Source organism: Xenopus tropicalis, chromosome 10 (genome assembly GCF_000004195.4).
Source record: "Xenopus tropicalis strain Nigerian chromosome 10, UCB_Xtro_10.0, whole genome shotgun sequence".
NCBI classification, from domain to species: Eukaryota; Metazoa; Chordata; class Amphibia; order Anura; family Pipidae; genus Xenopus; species Xenopus tropicalis.
The window spans coordinates 10,758,700-10,785,335 of record NC_030686.2 but is presented as its reverse complement, the minus strand read 5'-3'; the positions used below and the strand labels follow the sequence as shown (position 1 = coordinate 10,785,335).

Below are 26,636 nucleotides of genomic sequence, written 5' to 3'. Positions count from 1 at the left end.
GATACCAGGGCAATGTTAGTGGGCAGGGTGGGGATACAGGGGCAATGTAAGTGGGCAGGGTGGGGATACAGGGGCAATGTAAGTGGGCAGGGTGGGGATACCAGGGGCAATATAAGTGGGCAGGGTGGGGATACCAGGGGCAATGTAAGTGGGTAGGGTGGGGATACCAGGGGCAATGTAAGTGGGCAGGGTGGGGATACCAGGGGCAATGTAAGTGGGCAGGGTGGGGATACAGGGGCAATGTAAGTGGGCAGGGTGGGGATACCAGGGGCATAGTAAGTGGGCAGGGTGGGGATACCAGGGGCAATGTAAGTGGGCAGGGTGGGGATACCAGGGGCAATGTAAGTGGGGGAGGGTGGGGATACCAGGGGCAATGTAAGTGGGCAGGGTGGGGATACCAGGGCAATGTAAGTCGGCAGGGTGGGGATACCGGGGGCATAGTAAGTGGGCAGGGTGGGGATACCAGGGGCAATGTAAGTGGGCAGGGTGGGGATACAGGGGCAATGTAAGTGGGCAGGGTGGGGATACCAGGGGCATAGTAAGTGGGCAGGGTGGGGATACATGGGCAATGTAAGTGGGCAGGGTGGGGATACCAGGGCAATGTTAGTGGGCAGGGTGGGGATACCAGGGCAATGTAAGTGGGCAGGGTGGGGATACAGGGGCAATGTAAGTGGGCAGGGTGGGGATACAGGGGCAATGTAAGTGGGCAGGGTGGGGATACCAGGGGCAATGTAAGTGGGCAGGGTGGGGATACCAGGGGCATAGTAAGTGGGCAGGGTGGGGATACCAGGGGCATAGTAAGTGGGCAGGGTGGGGATACCAGGGGCATAGTAAGTGGGCAGGGTGGGGATACCAGGGGCATAGTAAGCGGGCAGGGTGGGGATACCAGGGGCATAGTAAGTGGGCAGGGTGGGGATACCAGGGCAATGTAAGTGGGCAGGGTGGGGATACCAGGGGCATAGTAAGTGGGCAGGGTGGGGATACGAGGGGCAATGTAAGTGGGCAGGGTGGGGATACCAGGGCAATGTAAGTGGGCAGGGTGGGGATACCAGGGCAATGTAAGTGGGCAGGGTGGGGATACCAGGGCAATGTAAGTGGGCAGGGTGGGGATACAGGGGCAATGTAAGTGGGCAGGGTGGGGATACCAGGGGCATAGTAAGTGGGCAGGGTGGGGATACATGGGCAATGTAAGTGGGCAGGGTGGGGATACCAGGGCAATGTAAGTGGGCAGGGTGGGGATACATGGGCAATGTAAGTGGGCAGGGTGGGATACCAGGGCAATGTAAGTGGGCAGGGTGGGGATACCAGGGCAATGTTAGTGGGCAGGGTGGGGATACCAGGGGCAATGTAAGTGGGCAGGGTGGGGATACAGGGGCAATGTAAGTGGGCAGGGTGGGGATACCAGGGCAATGTTAGTGGGCAGGGTGGGGATACCAGGGGCAATGTAAGTGGGCAGGGTGGGGATACAGGGGCAATGTAAGTGGGCAGGGTGGGGATACCAGGGGCAATGTAAGTGGGCAGGGTGGGGATACCAGGGGCAATGTAAGTGGGCAGGGTGGGGATACCAGGGCAATGTAAGTGGGCAGGGTGGGGATACCAGGGCAATGTAAGTGGGGAGGGTGGGGATACCAGGGGCAATGAAAGTGGGCAGGGTGGGGATACCAGGGGCAATGTAAGTGGGCAGGGTGGGGATACCAGGGGCAATGTAAGTGGGCAGGGTGGGGATACCAGGGGCAATGTAAGTGGGCAGGGTGGGGATACCAGGGGCAATGTAAGTGGGCAGGGTGGGGATACCAGGGCAATGTAAGTGGGCAGGGTGGGGATACCGGGGCATAGTAAGTGGCAGGGTGGGGATACCAGGGGCATAGTAAGTGGGCAGGGTGGGGATACCAGGGGCAATGTAAGTGGGCAGGGTGGGGATACCAGGGGCAATGTAAGTGGGCAGGGTGGGGATACCAGGGGCAATGTAAGTGGGCAGGGTGGGGATACCAGGGGCAATGTAAGTGGGCAGGGTGGGGATACCAGGGGCAATGTAAGTGGGCAGGGTGGGGATACCAGGGGCAATGTAAGTGGGCAGGGTGGGGATACCAGGGCAATGTAAGTGGGGAGGGTGGGGATACCAGGGGCAATGTAAGTGGGCAGGGTGGGGATACCAGGGGCAATGTAAGTGGGCAGGGTGGGGATACAGGGGCAATGTAAGTGGGCAGGGTGGGGATACCAGGGGCATAGTAAGTGGGCAGGGTGGGGATACCAGGGGCAATGTAAGTGGGCAGGGTGGGGATACCAGGGCAATGTAAGTGGGGAGGGTGGGGATACCAGGGCAATGTAAGTGGGCAGGGTGGGGATACCAGGGGCAATGTAAGTGGGCAGGGTGGGGATACCAGGGGCAATGTTAGTGGGCAGGGTGGGGATACCAGGGGCAATGTAAGTGGGCAGGGTGGGGATACCAGGGCAATGTAAGTGGGCAGGGTGGGGATACCAGGGCAATGTAAGTGGGGAGGGTGGGGATACCAGGGGCAATGTAAGTGGGCAGGGTGGGGATACCAGGGGCATAGTAAGTGGGCAGGGTGGGGATACCAGGGGCAATGTAAGTGGGCAGGGTGGGGATACCAGGGGCAATGTAAGTGGGCAGGGTGGGGATACCAGGGGCAATGTAAGTGGGCAGGGTGGGGATACAGGGGCAATGTAAGTGGGCAGGGTGGGGATACAGGGGCAATGTAAGTGGGCAGGGTGGGGATACAGGGGCAATGTAAGTGGGCAGGGTGGGACGCGCATTTAGGCTGGTGTTAGAGATTTACATGGATAAAGGCATAACCAATAACAACAGGTCTGGATAAAATCAGTTGTCAATAAATATACTAGTTCCAACCCAAAGAACTGATTTCTCAAAAGTGCGTTTTTAACATCAGCTCAACTTATCCTCCAACATCCCATCATGCAACCCGCTTCTCTATGGTCACCCAGTATCCCGCCATGCTTTGCGTCTCCCCATGACTGCGCATTTCCATCTCCTTGGTCCCTCTGGAACAGCTGGCCAATCTCTGCCCAGGGACAGAAGCCAATAACCAATCAGCAAGCAGTTCCTGTCGAGTTGCACCAATCAGTGTCGTATAGGGGCGTATCGGGCTCTCAGCGTTACTGGAACCGGCTGCTGGAGCTTTCGGTTTTGTATCCGGCGGAGGCACAGAACTATCGCTAACATGGTGAGACTGGGGGGGGCGACAGCACTTAGCGATATTGGGGGGCGATCTACAGCCGGGGTGCTGGGGTGTGGGACCATGCGGCTACCTCCTGGCGTCATTAATCAGCTGCCGGAGAATTCAATATATTGTTATCTGTTATAGGCCCGGGCTGGCAGTCTGTGGTACTGGGAATGCCAGGGGGGCTGTAAGGTGCCACAGACAGTCACTATTTATTGGGCTTCTGGGTACTGGGAATGCCAGGGGGGCTGTAAGGTGCCACAGACACTCACTATTTATTGGGCTGGGGGGGGCTGTTTGTGCCTCTGGGTACTGGGAATGCCAGGGGGGCTGTAAGATGCCATAGGCAGTCACTATTTATTGGGCTGGGGGGGCTGTTTGTGCCCCTGGGTACTGGGAATGCCAGGGGGGCTGTAAGGTGCCACAGACAGTCACTATTTATTGGGCTGGGGGGGCTGTTTGTGCCTCTGGGTACTGGGAATGCCAGGGGGGCTGTAAGGTGCCACAGACAGTCACTATTTATTGGGCTGGGGGGGGGGCTGTTTGTGCCTCTGGGTACTGGGAATGCCAGGGGGGCTGTAAGATGCCATAGGCAGTCACTATTTATTGGGGCTGGGGGGGCTGTTTGTGCCCCTGGGTACTGGGAATGCCAGGGGGGCTGTAAGGTGCCACAGACAGTCACTATTTATTGGGCTGGGGGGGCTGTTTGTGCCTCTGGGTACTGGGAATGCCAGGGGGGCTGTAAGATGCCATAGGCAGTCACTATTTATTGGGCTGGGGGGGCTGTTTGTGCCCCTGGGTACTGGGAATGCCAGGGGGGCTGTAAGGTGCCACAGACAGTCACTATTTATTGGGCTGGGGGGGCTGTTTGTGCCTCTGGGTACTGGGAATGCCAGGGGGGCTGTAAGGTGCCACAGACAGTCACTATTTATTGGGCTGGGGGGGCTGTTTGTGCCTCTGGGTACTGGGAATGCCAGGGGGGCTGCTGTAAGGTGCCACAGACAGTCACTATTTATTGGGCTGGGGGGGCTGTTTGTGCCTCTGGGTACTGGGAATGCCAGGGGGGCTGTAAGGTGCCATAGACAGTCACTATTTATTGGGCTGGGGGGGCTGTTTGTGCCTCTGGGTACTGGGAATGCCAGGGGGGGCTGTAAGATGCCATAGGCAGTCACTATTTATTGGGCTGGGGGGGCTGTTTGTGCCTCTGGGTACTGGGAATGCCAGGGGGGCTGTAAGGTGCCACAGACAGTCACTATTTATTGGGCTGGGGGGGCTGTTTGTGCCTCTGGGTACTGGGAATGCCAGGGGGGCTGTAAGGTGCCACAGACAGTCACTATTTATTGGGCTGGGGGGGCTGTTTGTGCCTCTGGGTACTGGGAATGCCAGGGGGGCTGTAAGGTGCCACAGACAGTCACTATTTATTGGGCTGGGGGGGCTGTTTGTGCCTCTGGGTACTGGGAATGCCCGGGGGGCTGCTGTAAGGTGCCACAGACAGTCACTATTTATTGGGCTGGGGGGGCTGTTTGTGCCTCTGGGTACTGGGAATGCCAGGGGGGCTGTAAGGTGCCATAGACAGTCACTATTTATTGGGCTGGGGGGGCTGTTTGTGCCTCTGGGTACTGGGAATGCCAGGGGGGCTGTAAGATGCCATAGGCAGTCACTATTTATTGGGCTGGGGGGGCTGTTTGTGCCTCTGGGTACTGGGAATGCCAGGGGGGCTGTAAGGTGCCACAGACAGTCACTATTTATTGGGCTGGGGGGGGCTGTTTGTGCCTCTGGGTACTGGGAATGCCAGGGGGGCTGTAAGGTGCCACAGACAGTCACTATTTATTGGGCTGGGGGGGCTGTTTGTGCCTCTGGGTACTGGGAATGCCAGGGGGGCTGTAAGGTGCCACAGACAGTCACTATTTATTGGGCTGGGGTGGCTGTTTGTGCCTCTGGGTAATTGAAATGCCAGGGACCAATTAGGGTTCTGAACTGAAATAATTTGAGATGCTGAAAGGTTTTAATGGCTGGTAGAGGCTTTAGGTAAAAAGGCAACAGTGGATAAAGAAGTTAAAATGCTATTGGGTGTCTGTGACTAAAATAGTGTTCTCTGCAGATATTATACCTTCTCTTGTTTTATTTCTCCTGATCAGTCTATTATGTCCTATAACGGTGGGGCCATCATGGCCATGAGAGGGAAGGATTGCGTGGCCATCGCTGCAGACCGGCGCTTCGGGGTACAGGCACAGATGGTAACCACAGACTTTCAGAAGATCTTCCCTATGGGGGACCGGCTGTACATCGGATTGGCTGGCCTGGCTACAGATGTGCAGACTGTGTAAGTGGGGTGCAGATGTTTGGGGAGCAGTGATTGTTACAGCTCAATGGGTGTAGCAGCCCGGCACTGTGCGGGACCCGGCTTCCATAGCTGTTGCGACTTCCATAGCTGTTGCGACTTCCATAGCTGTTGCGACTTCCATAGCTGTTGCGACTTCCATAGCTGTTGCGACTTCCATAGCTGTTGCGACTTCCATAGCTGTTGCGACTTCCATAGCTGTTGTTTTCTCACGTTCTTTAACTTATCCACCAGGTCCCAGCGCTTGAAGTTCCGACTCAACCTCTATGAGCTGAAGGAAGGACGTCAGATTAAGCCCAAGACGTTCATGAGCATGGTGGCTAATCTGTTATATGAGAGAAGGTAAGGCAGGTGCAGGAGTTGGAATTTCCGGCTTCAGTTGCTGTCTGTATTTTATTACCTCTCTCCTCTAAACCCGAGGCTCCCTTTGGCTTCTTACCTGCCTTGTGCTCCAACATACAGTCAAGTAATAAAGCATTATCAGTTTGTCCTTCCATTGGTTCTGGGGGAATCCAGCAAGTAAACAATCAGGATCTCACTGTTATTTAGAAACTGAAATCTGATCTGAGACCACCTGATGTTTCTTTAACTGCAACTCTCAGCGCCCTATCAGTTGTCATCCACGAGTGGGATTCTGGGAGCTAGAGAGTCATTAGCTGCTCACCATTGCCTGGTTTGGCTAGTAGGCTTTAATCTGTGGGTGGGATACTGGGCGCTAGAGAGCAATTAGCTGCCCACCATTGCCTGGTTTGGCTAGTAGGCTTTAATCTGTGGGTGGGATACTGGGAGCTAGAGAGCCATTAGCTGCCCACCATTGCCTGGTTTGGCTAGTAGGCTTTAATCTGAGGGTGGGATACTGGGAGCTAGAGAGTCGTCAGCTGCCCACCACTGCCTAGTGTGGCTAGTAGGCTTTCATCCATGGGTGGGATGCTGGGAGCTGGAGAGCCATTAGCTTCCCACCATTGCCTAGTTTGGCTAGTAGGCTTTCATCCATGGGTGGGATGCTGGGAGCTGGAGAGCCATTAGCTGCCCACCATTGCCTAGTTTGGCTAGTAGGCTTTCATCCATGGGTGGGATGCTGGGAGCTGGAGAGCCATTAGCTTCCCACCATTGCCTAGTTTGGCTAGTAGGCTTTCATCCATGGGTGGGATGCTGGGAGCTGGAGAGCCATTAGCTGCCCACCATTGCCTGGTTTGGCTAGTAGGCTTTAATCTGTGGGTGGGATACTGGAAGCTAGAGAGCCATTAGTTGCCCACCATTGCCTAGTTTGGCTAGTAGGCTTTCATCCACTCAGCAGCCTCCCTGTTTGATTGCATTTTATGCTGTGCATGTAAGTACCCATAATTACCCTAAAACCAACAATTTCTTTTATACACTGAATGCATGGGAGCAGACATTGCTATAATATTATTTTGCAGACAGCGTTATTAACTGTTTTCATGAGTAAAGATCAGTTAACACATTGGTAATTTTTATTTTATGCAATATTAAAGTTAGACCAGAGGTGCTTACCCTGAATGGAAAGTCTGCTGCATAGCAAATATACTCAATATCATTGGCTGGCCTATAAGTGCATGTGCCGCACCGCTTGCTGTATGGTTTGTTGGTCTGTGCCGTTAGGCCACTGGTTTGTCCAATTACACACTGACATGTAACCTGCGTAAGGTGGCACTCTGTGGGGTCTGTATGCTTTTAATATGGATATTTTAGTCAAGACTTTGTATTGAGTTTGGGATGCTATTTTTAATATGGACTTTATCATCAGTAGAAACCTACAGGTGCTGGTTCTACCTGCGTTTCTCCTGTGGGGGGAAGCCGTGACCAGTCGCATTGCCCAATACTGTTACTAAAGGCACAAATTAAGCAATTGTAGTTCAGTGTCACTCAACAAGGTGTTAATAGGGAATGAGATTTTTTTCCTCCCCTTGCTGTATTACTCTATATAGATAAGTGAAATAAGTGCCCGTAATTCACACCTGGTCATTATAATGCCCCATTAAAGGACTTAATACAAGGGGTAGTTTACCTTAGCAGCCAGGCAGTGGTTGGGACTGAATAGAAAGAGAGGTACAGGTATCGGACCCCTTATCCAGAAATCCATTATCCATAAAGTTCTGAATTATGGAAAGGCTGTCTCCCATAGACTCCATTGTAATCAAATAATTCACATTTTTAAAAATTCAGATTTCAAGATTTCATTTTTCTCTAATAATAAAACAGTACCTGTACTTGATCACAACTAAGATATAATTACCCCTTATTGGATGCAGAACAGTCTTATTAGGTTTATTTAATGGTTAAATGATTCCCTTTTCTCTGTAATAATAAAACAGTACCTGTACTTGATCCCAACTAAGATATAATTACCCCTTATTGGGGCAGAACAGCCCTATTGGGTTTATTTAATGGTTAAATGATTCCCTTTTCTCTGTAATAATAAAACAGTACCTGTACTTGATCCCAACTAAGATATAATTACCCCTTATTGGGGCAGAACAGCCCTATTGGGTTTATTTAATGGTTAAATGATTCCCTTTTCTCTGTAATAATAAAACAGTACCTGTACTTGATCCCAACTAAGATATAATTACCCCTTATTGGGGCAGAACAGCCCTATTGGGTTTATTTCATGGTTAAATGATTCCCTTTTCTCTGTAATAATAAAACCGTACCTGTACTTGATCCCAACTAAGATATAATTACCCCTTATTGGGGGCAGAACAGCCCTATTGGGTTTATTTCATGGTTAAATGATTCCCTTTTCTCTGTAATAATAAAACAGTACCTGTACTTGATCCCAACTAAGATATAATTACCCCTTATTGGGGCAGAACAGCCCTATTGGGTTTATTTCATGGTTAAATGATTCCCTTTTCTCTGTAATAATAAAACAGTACCTGTACTTGATCCCAACTAAGATATAATTAATCCTTATTGGAGCCTAAACAGTCCTGTTGGGCTTAACTACTGTATAAAATTTTATTAGCAGACTTTAGGTAGGAGATCCAAATATGTTAAGACCCCTTATCCGTAAAACCCCAGGTCCTGAGCATTCTGGATAACGGGTCCCATACCTGTAATAATAACAGTAACATTGTAGCTTCACAGAGCAATTGTTTTTAGCTGCTGGGGTCAGTGACCCCCGATTAAAAGCTGATAAAGGCAAAAGAAGGCTACAGATTCCAAAGCTATGGAAAATAATGAGCAACTGAAATGTTGCTTAGAAAAGGGCATTCCCCAATTAGCTAAAAGTCAGTTTAAAGGTGAACTTCCCCTTTAATCTGGAAACTAAACTAAAGCCAACAGGCCGCTGGAGCAACAGGCATACTAAACCATACCATTCTCGCCGCTGCTTATTCTCCAGGTTTGGCCCTTACTACATAGAACCTGTCATTGCTGGCTTGGACCCCAAAACCTTCAAGCCCTTCATTTGTTCCCTGGATCTGATTGGATGCCCCATGGAGACGGAAGACTTTGTGGTGAGCGGAACCTGCTCTGAGCAGATGTACGGAATGTGCGAGTCCCTGTGGGAACCAGACATGGTGAGTATTCGCTGGGATAATATTGCTTTAGCCTTACACAATCTACATTTCCCGTATAAAGCAACACTGCTGTGTGGCCCAGCGAGTGGGATTTTGCTTTTCATAGAGATTCATTTCTTGTCCCTAAAAGGAGCCTGAGGACTTATTTGAGACAATCTCACAAGCCATGCTCAATGCTGTGGACAGAGATGCAGTGTCTGGGATGGGAGTCGTCGTACATGTGATGTAAGTAGCGCTCGTATGGCAGGTATTCTGCTTCTACATTGCTAAATGCCAGCTGTTCCACTGGTTATGTGCCAACTATGGTTCAGCGTGGTAAAGAAAATAGCTTTGTCTGCTGAATTGTTTGTATTTATTGTTATTTACATTAGTATTTATACCTAAATAAACTTATTAATGGGGTTTAACACTTTTAGGGTGTTATAGAATGGCCTATTAGCAACTTTTCAATTGGTCTTCGTTTTTTATAGATTTTGTATTATTTGCCTTCATCATCCTGATTCTTTTCAGGTTTCAAATGGGGGTCACTGATCCAGACAGGGGCTACAGTTTTATTATTATTGTTACTTTTTATTACTTATCTTTCTATTCAGGCCCATCGCTATTTATATTCCTGTCTCCCTTTCAAACTACTATCTGGTTGCTACGTTAAAGTGGACCCCGCCAGATAGCTGCTGTTTAAAAGGTGTAGTTCACCTTTAACTTTTCAGATAGAGACAGTGACAGTCTGTGCAAAGCACTTTTTATAGTTTTTTTGTTGTTGTTTGCCAGCTCTCCAGTTTGGAACTTCAGCAGCTAGCTTGATGGTTGCTTGGGTCCAATTAACCTAGCAACCAGGCGGTTGTTTGAATAAGAGACTGAGAGATGAATAGGAGAGGCCTTAAAAGAAAGATAAGTAATAAAATGTAACAATATCATAGTAGGTCAGTGAGTCCCATTTGCAAGCTGGAAAGAGGCAAAAGAAAAGGGGCAAATAATTCAAACTCTTAAAAAATGAGGACTAGAATAGTATCAGTATAGTAACCCCATCTCCCCCCCCCATGTTGTTTTGACTTTCCTTCTCTTTTAAAGGTGAATAAGTCTAGATATTTACTGATTATTAGACACATGGAACTAAATTACATGTCATTTTTTACAGAGAAAAAGATAAAATAACCACGCGGACACTGAAGGCACGTATGGATTAACTCTCTGCTTGCCCCGGATTCTGCCTCTGATTAATGTTGTTTGCTTTTTTTTTTTCTTTTTTTTAATTAAAAAAAACAACTAAATATCTTCTCCAAATGCCTGGTGTTTGTCTTCCATTTAAAAAAGCAGAAACCTCCCCCCCCCCCCCCCCCCCCCCCATGAAAACCCAGAAAGAGCTGTGTCCCTTGCCCTATGGTAGAACAAAGCCGCCGAGAGAGGAAGAACAATATCACTCACTTTATTAAATTGTACATTTTGATGGGAGGGGTAGGAGGAATGGCAAGGTTGGAAACATTAACCCGTTCACTGCCGGTGCAAGGTACCAATCCCACTGTGCAGCTGGAAGTCAGGAAGATTATCCCGCCTGATCCCCCATGTTTATTGCGGGTGCATTTTCCCCTCCCCCGTGATGTAAGGGCAAAGGTGGGAAGGACCAATGGTTAATGCTCACATTCAGTCCAACAATTTAAAAAAATAAAAACAGACAACCAGATATACAATGATTAATATTTCTTAAATACATACATGTTCCAAAGTAAAAGATGACCTAAGAGATTTTGAACCAAAACAAAAATGCATAAAAATCCCTTTTTTTCTTACAAATAAAAAAAAAAAAAACAATTTAGCGTCATGTTAATAAAACAATACTGTCTAAACAATGAGCATTTGTAACAGAATGCTAACTTTTATGTAAACAGAGTACAGAACACTTTACGTTAAAGACTTGGGGAAGGAACAGCCGCTTGCTCTATCCGATTAGCTATTCTGCAGCCGTCCACTAGGGGGAGGAAAGGGTGTAACACACTCGCTGCCAAACGCTGCCCCGGGCTGGGGCATTATGCCATAGTGGTGGGGGCAACTACTAAATAAACATTTGTAGGAGGAATATATTGTTGGCAGTGTTTACAGATACCCTTAAGTGGAACTGAAAAAAAAAAATAGGTCTGTCAATATGTGGTCACTGACTCCGGGCCCAACCATAATGGATTAAAGATGATGCAATTGAAGCGAAGACCAAATATTTATGTACCTGGCTGTATAAGCTGCTCCTAAATGAAACAACAGATGCTTTATAGGGAGGCTGCCCATTCCTTCTTTAGCCTATACTACCTGGGAACCAGCACACACGGTGTTAAATTGCTTACCCTATCCTCAAACCTATTCATTGGTTAGTTGTGCCCTGGGCAAGCAGGAGATGCATAGGGAATATTTGGGGTTCTCTTTATGAACAGACAGTTTGGGTAAAGACAAAGGATTGTGGGAGAGAACATTAGTCCCTTGGGTAAGGATATTATCAGCCCAATAGGGGGTAGTTATTGGAATGGAAGAGAGAAAGAACAGAAATGTAAAATCTTTTTAAAAAAAAAAAGCTAAGGAGGCGTTTGTTCCTTTATGGTTTCTAGGATCAGTGACCCTGGCAACCAGGCAACAAAGGGGAAATTTAGAACTGCCCATGCAGTAAGGTGGAGGAGCCTGGTGCTGACTTTATCATAGCACAAAGCACAGGCTTTTGACTATTTACTATACAGCCTGCTGAGAACTCTATAGACCTACCCAATGGCCAGGAACCTACCAATGTTTGGGCATAGCAACCTCCCTCAAAAGCATCCTGAATGTACTATATTTACTGCATTAAGTTCAAGGGCATGGAAATGGCAATTCCAGTTTAAAAGGTGGGATATTTGGGTGAGCATTGTGTCCTTTGTCATCAATAAAATGAGTGAAAATATAAAACATTTAATACCAGAAAATGACTGTACTGTTTCTATGCTATGTATATGTTCGGTCTATAAATATAATCGCTAGACTTCTGGCTCTCCCCCGCTGCCGGATGACATTCTGATGGTTTCTATGGAGAGCCTTGGGTAGCTTTAGCTCTAGGGAATAGATTTATTTATTTATTAAGAAACTAGAAATAGGGAGCTTGACTAGAAGTCAATGGTTTATGAGCAAAAAAGCAACTGTAAGTAAGGGAGAAAGGTTTAAAAAAGGAGGTTACCCTCTCTCAAAGAAATCCCCCCCCCCACCTAGGGGGGGAAAATTCAATATTGGAGGGGGTTAGGGTGATATTTGGTGGTGAATACCTGAAGTAAGAGGGGGCCAAACAACTGCCAAACCACAAAATGTAAGGGCTTAAAACCAAACTGTCTGAAAACCTTTGCTTGATAAGTTGCTGAACTAAAACTCTTAAAATCCTCCAAGGGGCTTGGCAGTTGCAGGACGCAGAGACTTATAGTTTAGCAACAGACCTACAGCTTTAACACAGAATACTAATATGGGCATTATACATACTGACCTCTCTACGACTGCAGTCTAACTTGTAAGCTGATGTAACCATCAGAGTGACCTTTTTAGTTTTAATATTAAAATCATCTAAAAAACGCAGACGGGGTAGTCACGAGATCCATCCCTGGATACGGGGGCGTCGGTAGGAACAGGACAGGGCATGCAGCTCATTCACACTCATGCAGACTCTCGTACACCAGCTGAAGGCGTCACGGTAATCTCTCTGGGCAAAAAGATGTGTGAGGAGGAGGAGGAGAGGGACAAGTGCAGAGGACGGCGCTACATGAGGATGTTGGACATAAACTCGATGAAGCGTTTGGAATACTGCTCCGGATTCACTGTGGAGATTTCTGCCCCAGCCTGCAATGGCAAATAGAATCATATTGAACGGAAGGAACAGTGATAATTCAGGGGAAAAAAAAAAATGAAAGGTACTTGGCTATAAAAGGTAGGTCTGACTTGGGGCTTAGGGGACTGGAGATCTGTAAGGTACAGCTGGAAGGCCCCAGGTGGTACCAATAAAGCCGTAGTGCCAGCTCAAGCTTACCCCGTGCTTTACAGTTTTGGCGGCGTGTGCAGCTTTCTTCTTGGCATCGTAGGGCGTAAGAATATCTATGATCGCCATGAAGTACACTTCCTTCTTGGGAGCACCTGGAAAGGATACACATATACATATAGTGTCCAGTAACAACACACAGAGCTTTCCCCTCCCCGGCTAATGAACTTCTACAGTGGCCACCACAGCAGAAAGCTGGGCAAAACTTGGCTGGAGTTGGGTTACCATGGCTGAATGTAATGAGCACACACACTGGGACAGGGACTGCGGATGGGGGCTCTCAGGAGATGGAGGAATACTTCTTTGAAAGTAAAGGTTTTGGTATAAAACCCTAAAGGTGTTGAAGTAAACTCAGGGCAAATTGGCTATGGGTGAACTTACAGTTTAACCTAATGGCAGTCACACTGACCAACATGCTTCATGGCTTAGACGCATGGGAGATCATTAGCCAATGGAAAGTAGCTCCGAATTTCAGCAAGATCTTATAGACTGGCTCACATTCACATTCAAGCTTAACAACTGGGTATTAAAGAACAAGGAGATTAATTAATTATGAACTGAGGGGGGGGTCGCCATTCTGGGAAATCAATAAAGCCTGTATCTAGTACATATCCAACATCCTAGCAATGGCTAAGCCTACTGGGAGCAGTAGGGCAGACACATCTGGATATATTCTTAAAGCATTAGAAATGGTCCCCAGCTCTCCAGGCCCAGTGGCAACACAAATGCACGAGACTCTTCTTTGCTTCTGCAATCGGACCTGGAGCACTAACATTTTTTTTTTGCTGCGCAGAACATCTAAAAACCACTCTTCTAATGTTTATTAAAGTGTAATGTAAGATGACTTGTGTAGTGCTGGGCGACAATCACTCCAGACTCTTTTTGCATTAAATAATTACCAATCAGTTTAAGGGAAGGTTTAGGTATTAAACTGAAACGCCAATCAAATCAGGGTGCCAGTTGGTCTGGGAGAAAAACTCATTTATGACCTATGCTTAAAAGTGACCAGTTCCCCAATATCATATATACCATAGGTAAATGTGGGGATGGGATTAAACAAGAACATTCTGTAGGAATCATGGGCAGGCCACAAATACGTACATCATGTGTTTCACCCATATGGGGGGGCAGGCAAAAAAGGTAAGTCTGCCCAGGTCCAATAACCACCTACAATGCCACGTATGATAGGGAAGGAAAGGGGCAGCAGCAAGCACTCATGCTAATAAATGAATATGTACACACACACCCACATTCATACGGCCTTTATTCCATTTACACACATGCAGCCCACAATGCTTTTTAGAAAATTCTCCATCCTTATCCAACTCACTGTCATGGCTCTTCATTGCATACACATCCACGGACGGGTCAAACTCTCCAGGTCCAAAGAATCGTGGAAAGTTGAGGAGATTGCCAGGACTGTCTGGGGGTGTTCCATATGAGCAGATGGGGTTCCCTGAGCTATCCTCACACTCCTCCTCTTCTGCCCTCTCCTCCACCTCCATTTCTTCTTGCTCCGCACGGTCCACATCATGCAGCCCCACTAACAGGCTATAATCCATTATCTTCAGCACAGACAAAAACTAGGGGAAGAATAATTACATTTTAGAAAGAGTTCTCTCTGTCACTGTTATTCCTGTTTAACTGTGCTCTGGCTACTGCCACCAATGAGACCGTCAGCTACAGGGGCCACTGAATCAGACAGGAGTTCTGCGAGAGCACCATGTGACAGCAAATACAACCCCATGCCGATAGCTGGCCTGTTCCCTTTTAAACATGGATACAGGCAAGTCAATCAAATTTGTAAATACCTCTGTTTTCGACTCACTGCAAATATTAAGATGTAAAGAAGTTATTGTTGGACAGAAAGGGATGTTATAGCGCTGCTGCATAGGTCACATGAGAGACTGTCCCTTTAATTGGTCACAATTATCAAAGAGAGGCAGTTCACTTTTAAATTACATTTAGTATGATGTGACATTTTGAGACAATTTCCAACTGGTCTTTTTTCTTAAGATTTCTGAATTATTTCACTTTTTGTTTAGCAGGTATCTGGTTGCTGGGGTCTAATTTACTCTAGCATGCAGCCGGTGGTTTGAATGAGGAGAAAGACTAATAAGAAAGATGATTTATTAAAAAATATAAATAAACTGTAGCCTCACAAAGCAATAGTTATTTGGGGCTGCTGGGGTCAGTGACCCTCATTTGCTGGAAAGAGGCAGAACTACTAGTTAAACTGTTTCACAGAACCTGTCCAAAGAATGATGCAAGGTTGAACATAAATATTTATAAAAAGGGTGACAAATGCATGGCTTTGTGCTCCAGTAGATATGGTGAAAAATACTTTAGGTATGTAAACATGCACGAGACAGATACTAATGTTTAAGGTCTTAAAAAAAAAAAAAAAAAAAAAGATTAGCCACGGATTGGGCAGTGAGTTGCTCTAAAGGTGAGCTGTGTGTGTTCTACATATTCTATGTGAGCTGGGTTTATATTCTGCGGGCAATTCTTACCTCCACATCTCGCTTCAACTTCTCCAGAAAGATCTTCTTGTTCTCCTCCCCAACGTGCAGCTTCTGCCCCTCGTTTAAGAAATCATTATCTTTAAACGTAGGCAGGTCCTTGGCCTGTAAGTTTGATGTAACAGAAAGAGCTTAGAGATAGTGTGAAGCAAAGGTATTCACTACAGGCTATGTGGCCCTCATGACATCTTTATATGACATTGTTTATAACAAGAGAAATACTCTGACATGGAATATACACGTACAGAGGGTGTATCTCTTGGCGTATCTAGCAAGCTGGGTCCTTTATCTGGGACACTGTGACATTGCCTAGCAGGAATCCTTCATTACTGTGGAACAGGGAATTACTACTGTAAGGCATTATCGTTTTATAGAACACTGGTACTAATTCTGTATTTATGTTGCATCTGATAAGTAGCAACAGTATCCTTATGTTTTTAAGTGCACACAGTAAGTAACAAGATACTCTGTATAATGCCTATAATAAAGTACCCATACAGGTACGAAACGTGCAAGGCTTTATAGCATTTATGTGTTTATGTAAATAAAATTATTTTTTGGTTTTACCGACACCTGAGCTATACATTTTTTGTATGTCTGCTCAATTTTTTGTTTCTACTCTGTGTAATGGCTTACAAATAACAATGTGCATCGGAGCTCACCTTTTCTTTGTCACTTGCTTCTCTAGACACCGTGGAGCCCTGAAGAGGAGGGAAAAAGGGGCAGAAAAATTAGGGAATATAAAGCATTTTCCACTAAAATGTTATTTGCGGCGTAATATAATGCCCCCCAAAAACTTGAAATGCAGAGTAACAGGGAAAGGTTTCTCTGTAATGTTCTATAAGGTAACTCTGGCCATGTCATATTTGGTGCTGAGGCTCCATGACTGTGACTGCCAACCAGCATCATGTGCATTGGAAGGCAAGTCCCTATTGGCTTATAGTGCACATGTTCCTGCCTGATAATCAATGCCGGGGAGCCACAGAACCAGATATGACATAGCAGCTGCCAATCCTACACTGCTTTGTGGTTAAAGCTCAGGTACAGGGGAATGGGGTAGCCACTTAAATGATAAGAAAATAGGTGGGATTCTCTCCCCTATAACCAGGTTATCGAAACTGCCTTTCTCATTGCTACCAAAATATTAATATAATTTTACCTTCAGATCATACTTGCGATGGACCCCAAGTCGATGACTGAAAACATTTCTGGTGACAACCATGTAAGTCTCCACTCCATCCACAGTGAGTCTGTACATCCCAAGGAACTGAGGAAGCAGGGTATTGCCATGACACTCCACTATAAACTGGGGAGAGAAGGCAAAGGTTATTTCTGCTAAGATTCTGGGGACAGAAGATGAAATAAAGGACCCTTATCCCCCAAACATCTCTGGGAGGCAAGCACATACCTGGTGGTATTTCTTTAGAATATTATGCATCTCTGCTACATCCTCGCTAGATATTGTTTTAATAACAAACCGCCGATCATAAGTGGTAAGAAACCGCGAGCCAAATCGGCCTTGATTCTCGCTATTTACTGGAGCACTACGGGTCAAGGAGTTCTAAAGGGCAGACAGATAAACACTGGGTAAGAATCACACAACAGCTACTAGTAGTGATGTTAGAAGATACTGTAGTAAAAGAAAACCAAAGATGCTTGAAAAAGCACAGCTACTCTCTTAATAGCAATAATTCTTTAAAGGGTAAGTAAAGTAAAAATCACTGATAAACACTAGGCAAATTTGCACCTGGGCAGTAACTCATGATAACCAATTAGATGATGGCTTTCAGTGTTCAACTTGCAGCTGGCTGGAAAAATCTAACCACAGATTGGTTGCTATGGGTAACTGCCCAGGTGCAAATGTGTCCAGCGTTTTTAAATGAGCCCCATTGTGGGGTACAGATTTGTTAGCCACACACCAGTGATTCTAATGGGTACCCTGACACCCTTGGGTACTTGTTCTGATCCCCTGCATTATACAAAAATGTCTCTGGCGATTTCTGTGCTGCCCAGCTCTAACAGCTGCAAGGGATACTTTGCAAGACAGAGACTGTATGCGCTACTGTAAAGTAGGGCGGGCTGGTGCATTTTTAAAAAAATGGCGCAACTGCCTCGGATAGCAGGATAATGATCAGAATCACTGGGGGGGGACTGCCACCCCTTCCCGTGATTTTTTACTTTAGTTCTTCTGAATAACTGTGTCTTAGGCTGATGCCAGACGAGGCGTAGGGCGGGTATTTTCGGCAAGTGGAAAAACGCTTGGCTAAAATTCCGCCCTACGCCTCCTACTTGTGCCTGCACCCGAATGAATGGAATACGCTCGCAGGCACATGTAGCAGAAATACACATAAAAACGCGAGACCTTTAAACTCTTGCGTTTTTATGCGCATTTCCGCTACATGTGCCTGCGAGCGTATTCCATTCATTCGGGTGCAGGCACAAGTAGGAGGTGTAGGGCAGAATTTTCGGCAAGCGTTTTTCCGCTTGCCGAAAATATCCGCCCTACGCCTCGTCTGGCATCAGCCTTATCACAGAGCTTTTATTGGCCGCACACCTGGTAATCCTGATCATCGATTCCAAACCTCTCTCGCAGGTTTCGGAAGACCATGGGACAGTACTCCTTGAATTTGAAACGGCTTGGCAGGTTCTCCCTACGGATAAGGAAGGGTGGTTAGTCTTCACTGGGAGAACTTTCATTAGAATTCATAGGAAGAAGTTTATGACAAGTCTTAAAGAGACACTGCTGCTAATATGTAGTAGTATGCCCTTAATTATGTGCTAGCCATCACTTACTGGTCCTCCACAACAGGTCTGGACTGGGAATCAAAATAGGCCCTGGTGTTACAAGTACACAGAGGCCCAAACAGCCCCCCAGCCCAATAAATAGTGACTGTCTGTGGCACCTTACAGCCCCCCTGGCATTCCCAGTACCCAGAGGCACAAACAGCCCCCCAGCAGCCCAATAAATAGTGACTGTCTGTGGCACCTTACAGCCCCCCTGGCATTCCCAGTACCCCGAGGCCCAAACAGCCCCCCAGCCCAATAAATAGTGACTGTCTGTGGCACCTTACAGCCCCCCTGGCATTCCCAGTACCCAGAGGCACAAACAGCCCCCCAGCAGCCCAATAAATAGTGAGTGCCTATTGCATCTTACAGCCCCTCTGGCATTTGCCAGAACCCACAGATTGCCAGCCTGGGCCTGTATCTATCCTTCCCTCCTTCACAGTGGAGAATTATCAGTTCTGGACTGGGATACAAAATAGGCCCTGGCATTTCAAGTACCCAGAGGCCCAAACAGCCCCCCAGCAGCCCAATAAATAGTGACTGTCTGTGGCACCTTACAGCCCCCCTGGCATTCCCAGTACCCAGAGGCACAAACAGCCCCCAGCCCAATAAATAGTGACTGTCTGTGGCACCTTACAGCCCCCCTGGCATTCCCAGTACCCAGAGGCACAAACAGCCCCCAGCCCAATAAATAGTGACTGTCTGTGGCACCTTACAGCCCCCCTGGCATTCCCAGTACCCAGAGGCACAAACAGCCCCCCAGCCCAATAAATAGTGACTGCCTATGGCAACTTACAGCAGCCCCTCTGGCATTTGCCAGAAACCACAGGTTGCCGGCCCGGGCCTGCTTCACAAGCACAGTAAGTTCAAGGTATTTTTTTTCCTATTATCTATTCATTTTCTTCCTAGCATCCCTTGCGCCCCGGATTATTTGGGGCTCTGAACCAGTCTGCACAACTCACTATACTACTAGCATCTTTTTCTGCAACTCATTCAGGATGCAGGTTGCTTAGCAACCGAGGGACCATTGCTCTATTAACTGTAGCTGCAGGCCACTTACTTGTTGAAAAGGTGATTGTCCACTTTAATTTTGCTGTAGGCTTTAAAGTCATCAGGCATCAGCATGACAGGGACGGGAACATTACTCAGCTCATTGATCTGAAATGAATAAAGCAAAAGAAAAGAAAACTTAATGAACGTTTACAGAGGGGATATAATCACTTATTGCTCATTAACGGTTTATCCACAGATAAATATTTTCCCGTTTTCAGACAAGGTCAGCTTTTTTATAATGAGCAAGGGGTGCAGACACCCCCAATGAAAAATTGGTCTTTAAGCTAACTTTTATTATTTTTTAAGCTTTGCAGCTTTCAAATGGGGGTCACTGACCCCGGCAGCCAATATTATAATATTACCGTTACTCTGTATTCCTTACCTTTATATACCGGCCTCTCGCTCACCCTGGAAGCCAAAAACTATTGCTCTGCGAAGCTACACTATCATTGTTACTATTTCTTACTTCTCTTTCTATTCAGGCCCACACCTATTCATATCCCCATCTCTTGCTCAAACCACTGCCTGGTTGCTAGGGTAAATATGACCCTAGCAACCAGAGAGCAGCCGAAATACCAAACTGGAGAGCTGCTGAACGAAAAACCACAGAAAATAAGAAATCAAAACCAGTTGCAAAATGTTTCAGAACATTGTCTACATACTAACTGTCAATGTGTTCAGTGGAAAGGCAAATCCCCTGCCACAGACAATACTGAGACAATGTCTATTCAGCCACAGAGACAAGTCGCTGCAACTAAGTAGCTCCATGTGTATCAGGCCCCCCCCCCCAAGGCTGCCAGATCAGAAGCAATGGCTCCATTAGCAGTTCTTCTATATAAGAATAGGCCCAGTGACACACAGGCAGCGATACAATGTGAATGTGTCAGGGACTGAGCTGCGGAACTATAACTCCCTGCCCCTCAGTGTCTGTAGCCGGGGGTTCCCTCACCGTATGGTTCACCCCCCACATGAGTACACTCAGGAGCGGCTCGCTGGCCCGGAACAGCTTCACTTTCTGGCACACAAAATGCTTCTTCTTGGTTTTAGTCTTGCTAGCGCTACCGATAGCGGCAATAACCCCGCCGCCGCCGCCGCCTCCGCTGCTGCAGTTGGAAGCCATGATGTCCCGGAGAGACTCCCCCCTCACTGGCCCCTCGGTATCGCGATTCCACTCTCGCCAAGGGACTCAGCACCGGCCCCCCTCCCGGGGAACCGGCCCCTTCTACCAGCCGCTCATACCCCCGGTCCCCCGGCCTCTCCGCTGCCGGCTCAGTCACACTCCGCCTGTCCCAGGCCGCTCTGTATCCGGTTATCCCCCACAAAAAAAGTCCCTTCCTCTGTACGGCTAAAGTCCTGGCTCAGGTATTAACGTTCCACCAGTTTATAGTAATAGTCTCGGTCCAGTGGTTCCGGTGGAGGCGGCCCGGCCCCCAGATCCGGACAAGATGGCAGCCAGCAGAGAGGCGGTACGGGTCGCTTCACCACACTAAGAAAATAGGGGTGCTTCAAAGTAGAAGGACGGGGGGCTTGAGAGGCAGAACTAGGCTACACTTAATTAGGCAAAGGCCTCCTACTAGTTAATGGGCCCAGAATCACGTTCTTAGAAGCAATAGCAACAAGAAAGCACCCCCCTTCCCCCCCCGCAAGCTGAACCGTAATGGTATGTTCCAGGGGAGACTGACAGGCTGAGAGAGAGAGGGAGAGAGAGAGAGGGAATATGATGTGGGCGCTAGTGTGTGTGACAGGAATATGTCCGTCTCATAGGGGCACTGAGGAAGCTCAGAGATGGATATAATAATGTATATAATAATAATACAGGACAGGCATGGGATTTATTTTATGATAGGTACGACTGACAAGGGTTACTAATGGAATAAATGTATTTTTACTCCTGGAGCCATAGCAAATATTCTATTTCTGTAGGGCTGGCAAATAATAAAACATATTCAATCATGGTGCTGGTGTTGATGTGCCTTTACTGCAAAAGCTTGCACTCTGGTTAGGGGAAAAAATAGATTTTTTTCTAAAAAAAAAAAAAGCTGCATTAGGCTAGGGAGCTCTTGGTGCGGGCAGCCATGTTGCGGTGTAAACACAGGGCCGCCATAAGGTTGGCACAGGGGGGCCTTGGGTCGCCTTTAATCAATTCCGGGCCCTGTCATTGGTGGTCAGCGGGTAATCCTATTGGTTGTACCCTGTGCGTACGTGTGATGTCATTACGGGGCGAAACCTTATAAAAGGGCCTGTCTTCTTTCATCACTCAGAAGTGCAGAGGCGTTGTCCAGGAAGGACCTCGCCGGAGAAGCCCGAAGCCGCTGCCGCCAAAGGAGCCGAAGAAGACGCCAGTGGAATGAAGGGGGGCACGGCTGAAAATGTTGTTGTGAGGGGCCCTGTGATTTCTGATGGCGGCCCTGCATACACATGTGCATAACAAGCGAGTGCCGCAATTTGCTGATTATGCCCAAGAGTGCAGAGATGTCGACCTTTACGCTGGGCTAGCCGGGGAATCAGCGGCGCTTGCCAGTACCCAGAAGTGATGGCGCATTCTGGCACAAATGCTTCTAATGATGTCACTGCTTGCTTACTGCAGAATTTGATGCAAACTGCAAAAAAATTGGGCGAATGCTATTGCGCGATGGGAGATCGGGGTAAAAAATCCAAAAGCTCCCCCAAAAATAGGTGTGTGTGATGCAGGCGGGCAGTGTACTCTGCTCCTACGGACACATAATGAGGGAGTGGGGTGTCCCGCTCATGATGTGCATGCACATTAAATAACATGGCCGCCCATACTGGGAGCTGGTTCCCAGTGTGGGCGGCCTTGCGCAGATGGGGGCTATTGTTTCCCCCAACTGGAGGCTCTATTTGCCTGCATCTCTGGTGGGGAAAGCAAAATCATTGTGATAGGTGGCCTTTAAGCAGCAATATTATGCCATCAGGGAACCGTATTACTAATGTAGCAGGACCCTCCTCCCCAAATGCACCAATTATTAACCCATTGGGTCCCTGGGTAGAGGGCTCTGTCAACAAGTAGAACAGGGCCCCAGAGGATAGAAAATATGCTATGCCCTTAATCCATCCTAGTCATACCAATTATTCCAAAACCATGACCATGTTCTACCCAAACCCTGCCCACATGTTGCATTCCCTTCACTGGATGCACATCACACTGTTATAGTTTGTGGGGCCCCTGAGTGCAGTACCCCCTGTTGTAGATTGTAAGCTCTTTTGGGCAGGACCCTCTTCACCTCTTGTATCGGTTATTGATTGCTTTATATGCTACTCTGTATGTCCAATGTATGAAACCCACTCAGCTGCATTTTATTGCAGGAAAGACCTCTACTAATCCACCATTCAAAGTGAATGGAAAATGTTGTCATTGCATCTTCTCAAGTCTATTGACAAATGTATATTGCTCATAATGGGCAAGGGATGTGTTACAGGCACGGACAAACATCACCTGGATCTGGTTCTGAAAAGGTTGGGGGTCTCCATATGATTTCTGGGTATCCAGCATAGCTGCTATAATAAGCCTCTCACTGTTTCCCAACTGGAGCCAACGTTATTTACATGGTGACAGTACCTCAAGGGCGGTTTTAAGCCCTGGATGGGCCCTGGGCAAACATCTAATTAGTGGGCTCCCTGTACCAACACCATCACCCCAATCTCTTACCTTTCCCCTAAATATGTAGCTAGATAAACTCAAACAATTAATGATAAAAGGTAATAACAAAACGTGTATGAAGTGCCACATTCTGCCCTGCAGTATAAGAGGGACACAAAACAAAAAGTGCAAGAGGCAAATATGAAATTGTTGTAAAACTTTATGTAGGCAGGGCTGCCATCGGAAATCACAGGGCCCCTCAAATCAAAATATTCTGCCCCCCCCTCCCCCAATGGCCCCTCCCATCAGTACAAAGGACACACAGATATTGGTAGCCAGGGCCTCCTAAAACATTGGTAGCCAGAGGTTAAGGTTTGCTCCCCCAGTGTCTTCATACTATCTCCCGCTCCCCACTGCTTCCTGCTCCCCCCTGCTTCCTCACGCTCCCCCAGCGTCCTCCTGCTTCCTCCGGCTCCCCCCTTCGTCCTCCAGCTCCTCGCTGGGTACTCCCTTTTATAAGGTTGTGCCCTGTGCGTACGTGTGACATCAGTACACACGGGGCACAGCCAGTTGGATTACCCGCTGACAACCAATGACAGACCCGTAATTGTTTAAAGGGGGCCCTAGGCAAAAAACTATCACGGCCGCCTGGGCCTCAGACGACTCTCCCACCTGTGCCCCTCTGATGGCAGCTGTGCCTAAGGGTCCCCACGCCACCCCTAAGCTATACACATACTTAAGCTGGCGACTTGGCGAGGCGACCGATATCGCAAAAGGCTGCAAATATCGGTTGACTCGCCGATCGGGCGGGTTAAAAGATTTTGATCAGGTGCCATTGAAGGGCTGAATCGTCAGAAGGAGGTAGAAATCCTATTGTTTCTACCTCCATATCTGACGATTCAGCCCTGAACGTCTGTTGAGGGTGGGAATGATCTTTCATGTAACCGATGGTCGCATGAAAAATCCAAAATTGCCACGTGTGTGGCCATCTTTATGGGCCCTACAAACCAACTTACCTTACCAGTCAGGCAATTTAGGGGCCCTACACACTTCCACCCTGCCAAAAGCTATAGACATACTTAGGGGTCCTACACACTGTACCAACTCCCTTCCCCCCATGGCTACCAAAACACCACTGGGGTCATTGATCTGTATAGGGGCAATACACACTTCCTTAATCAACCTCCATAGGCCTTACATACCTAATGTCACAAAACACTGCTCCAACCCACCCATGAGTAATGCACATACAGCTCTATGCACCCCCATACAGCTCTATGCACCCCCATACAGCTCTAAGCATCCCCATACAGCTCTAAGCACCCCCATACAGCTCTAAGCACCCCCATACAGCTCTAAGCACCCCCATACAGCTCTCACCAGTCAGCACCCCCATACAGTTCTAAGCACCCCCATACAGTTCTAAGCACCCCCATACAGCTCTAAGCACCCCCATACAGCTCTAAGCACCCCCCTACAGCTCTCAATAGTCAGCACCACCTGTACAATTCCCAGGAAATCCCTTCATACAACTATCAGCAAGCCCTTATACAGCTCTCTGCACCCACATATTCTGCTATGATGTTTGGTGGAAAGCAACATGGCCACTTTTATATATAAATAGGCAGGAAATCATAATGTTCTTTGTAAGCAATGAATTATGTTGGGTTGAAAAACCCACAGACTGTTCTTCCACTTCAGCTGATTCTTATTCTTAGCGCCCCCCATTTTCTAAACGCTACTCCTCCTACAGTTTAAGGGGTTTAACACCCAAACTCTCCGTACTTCTTCGCCCTATAGCGGAGCAGGTTGCTTGTGCTTTTCTAAACAATCCCGCCCCCCGTCTTTTTGTGGCGCCGCTCTGAACCCCCCAATTGTTCCATTGACTTTGACAGGGAAGATTTTCAAACTGCTGCCAATCTTACAGCTTTGAAGCTACACCCCCCAAACTTGAATAACACAATCATGGGGTCACCCTGAATGAAACAGCGACATTTGTTGGATGACCCATAGTGGGAGGGGCCAACAACAGCCAATCAAATTTCACCCATTGACTTTAATGGGGAAATTGAAACTGCTGCCAATCTTACAGCTTTGAGGCTACAGTCCCCAAATTTGAATCACATAGTCATGGGCACAGCCTGAATGAAAATATGATGATTGCTGGATGCCCAAAAGTGGGCAGAGCTGTGAACAGCCAATCAGATTTTACCTATTGACTTTCAATGGGGGAAATCCAACCTGCTGCCATTCTCACAGTAATAACCCCGGGGTCCCCAAACTTTGCAAAGTTCTGCACCAGGTTTTTTTTTATTAAAATGGGCGGAGCCAATCAAATTTTACCTATTGACTTTTAATGGGGAAATTCAACCTGCTGCCATTCTCACAGTATTAACACCAGGGTCACTAGGGGACTATATTTTTAGGTTTAAAAAGTGAGTGGAGCCACCAACAGCCAATCAGACTTTACCTATTGAATTTTTTTAGTTTAAACTTAAAATTCTGCCTTTCTCACACTATTTATTTCAGGGTTTCCAAACTTTGCACAGTCAGTCACTGGCTGACTACGTATTCAGGGTTAGAAAAAATGTGGGTGGAGCCACCAGCAGCCAATCACATTTTTTTAATTGATTTCAGTGGGGAAATTTTAACAGCTCCCCCCCAGCATCTTTCAGCTCCCCCCAGCATCCTTCAGCTTTCTCTGTCTCCTCCCCCAGCATCCTCCAGCTCCCCCTCAGCATCATCCAGCTCCCCCCAGCATCATCCAGCTTCCTCCAGCTCCCCCCCAGCATCCTCCAACTTCCTCTGGCTCCCCCCCAGCATCCTCCAGCTCCCCCCCATCATCCTACAGCTTTCTCTGGCTCCCCCCCAGCATCCTCAACTTCCTCCGGCTCCCTCCCCCCCAGTGTCCTCCCCAGCATCCTCCAGCTCCCCTCTGCAACCTCCAGCTTCCTCTGGCTCCCCCCCAGCCGGGCTTCCTCTAAAGCGAGACTTGTCTGGGCCCTAATGGTGGCCCTGAAGATACATACAGAATATCTATCATCACAGAATTTTTAAAAAATAAAATAAAATCAAAAAAATCATACATTGAGTAGAATGTAGGACAATATGCAAAATGTGAAGTACAGGAAAGGGGGTATAGCTCAGTGGTAGAGCATTCGACTGCAGATCGAGAGGTCCCTGGTTCAAATCCGGGTGCCCCCTTCAGCTTTTATTTTTCTCACTATATATATTAGATATAATTCCTATAGTAAAAGAGGCATCACAAAGCTAATCCAAATTCCACTTGTTTTAACATGTAACACTAATTTTGTCCCAGTCATGTGACCTGGCGCTTATACAAGGTTCCTGCAGGACCTTTAGTACCGCGCATTGGAACTATTGTCCCATATTTCATTTAATCCTTCATCGGAACGTAAATAATTAACACTAACTGTATATATTTAATAATAAAAAAAACTATTTCGTTTATGTCATTATTCATTATATCATTATGGCATTATTCATGAGAACGTCCCTTTAATCCCCTAGCGATCCCACCCATTCTGCGTCCCAAGCCTCACTTT

The 26,636-nt window shown here is 47.4% G+C and overlaps 2 protein-coding genes and 1 non-coding gene across 3 annotated transcripts; 2 read left to right on the top strand and 1 right to left on the bottom strand.

Annotated features, from left to right (window-relative positions):
• The first annotated feature begins 3,184 nt into the window (after positions 1-3,184).
• Positions 3,185-10,367, top strand: psmb3 (proteasome subunit beta 3). The gene is made up of 6 exons (NM_001016503.2): positions 3,185-3,203; positions 5,339-5,523; positions 5,776-5,883; positions 8,906-9,083; positions 9,214-9,308; positions 10,222-10,367. Exons 1-6 carry the CDS (start codon positions 3,201-3,203, stop codon positions 10,268-10,270), a joined length of 618 nt encoding a protein of 205 aa, NP_001016503.1. The 5' UTR covers positions 3,185-3,200; the 3' UTR covers positions 10,271-10,367.
• A 126-nt stretch (positions 10,368-10,493) lies between these two features.
• Positions 10,494-21,260, bottom strand: pip4k2b (phosphatidylinositol-5-phosphate 4-kinase, type II, beta). Its single transcript, XM_002940149.4, has 10 exons — positions 20,422-21,260; positions 19,480-19,577; positions 18,190-18,286; positions 17,044-17,196; positions 16,795-16,941; positions 16,298-16,336; positions 15,627-15,740; positions 14,444-14,696; positions 13,105-13,208; positions 10,494-12,917 (listed from the first exon to the last, which is right to left on the bottom strand). Exons 1-10 carry the CDS (start codon positions 20,590-20,592, stop codon positions 12,837-12,839), a joined length of 1,257 nt encoding a protein of 418 aa, XP_002940195.1. The 5' UTR covers positions 20,593-21,260; the 3' UTR covers positions 10,494-12,836.
• A 4,942-nt stretch (positions 21,261-26,202) lies between these two features.
• On the top strand, positions 26,203-26,274 carry trnac-gca. The gene has a single exon. It is a non-coding gene; the product is annotated as a tRNA-Cys (tRNA).
• Positions 26,275-26,636: the final 362 nt, after the last annotated feature.

Bases quoted from the DNA above. Each gene is read 5' to 3' on its own strand.
- psmb3 (NM_001016503.2), top strand. The intron at 9,084-9,213 runs GTGAGTATTCGC...TGTCCCTAAAAG, and splicing joins CCCTGTGGGAACCAGACATG to GAGCCTGAGGACTTATTTGA. The intron at 9,309-10,221 runs GTAAGTAGCGCT...CATTTTTTACAG, and splicing joins GGAGTCGTCGTACATGTGAT to AGAAAAAGATAAAATAACCA.
- pip4k2b (XM_002940149.4), bottom strand. From the start codon at position 20,592: ATGGCTTCCAACTGCAGCAGCGGAGGCGGCGGCGGCGGCGGGGTTATT. The intron at 19,578-20,421 runs GTGAGGGAACCC...TATTCATTTCAG, and splicing joins TGTGGGGGGTGAACCATACG to ATCAATGAGCTGAGTAATGT. The intron at 16,942-17,043 runs GTATGTGCTTGC...TTCTCTCCCCAG, and splicing joins TTCTAAAGAAATACCACCAG to TTTATAGTGGAGTGTCATGG.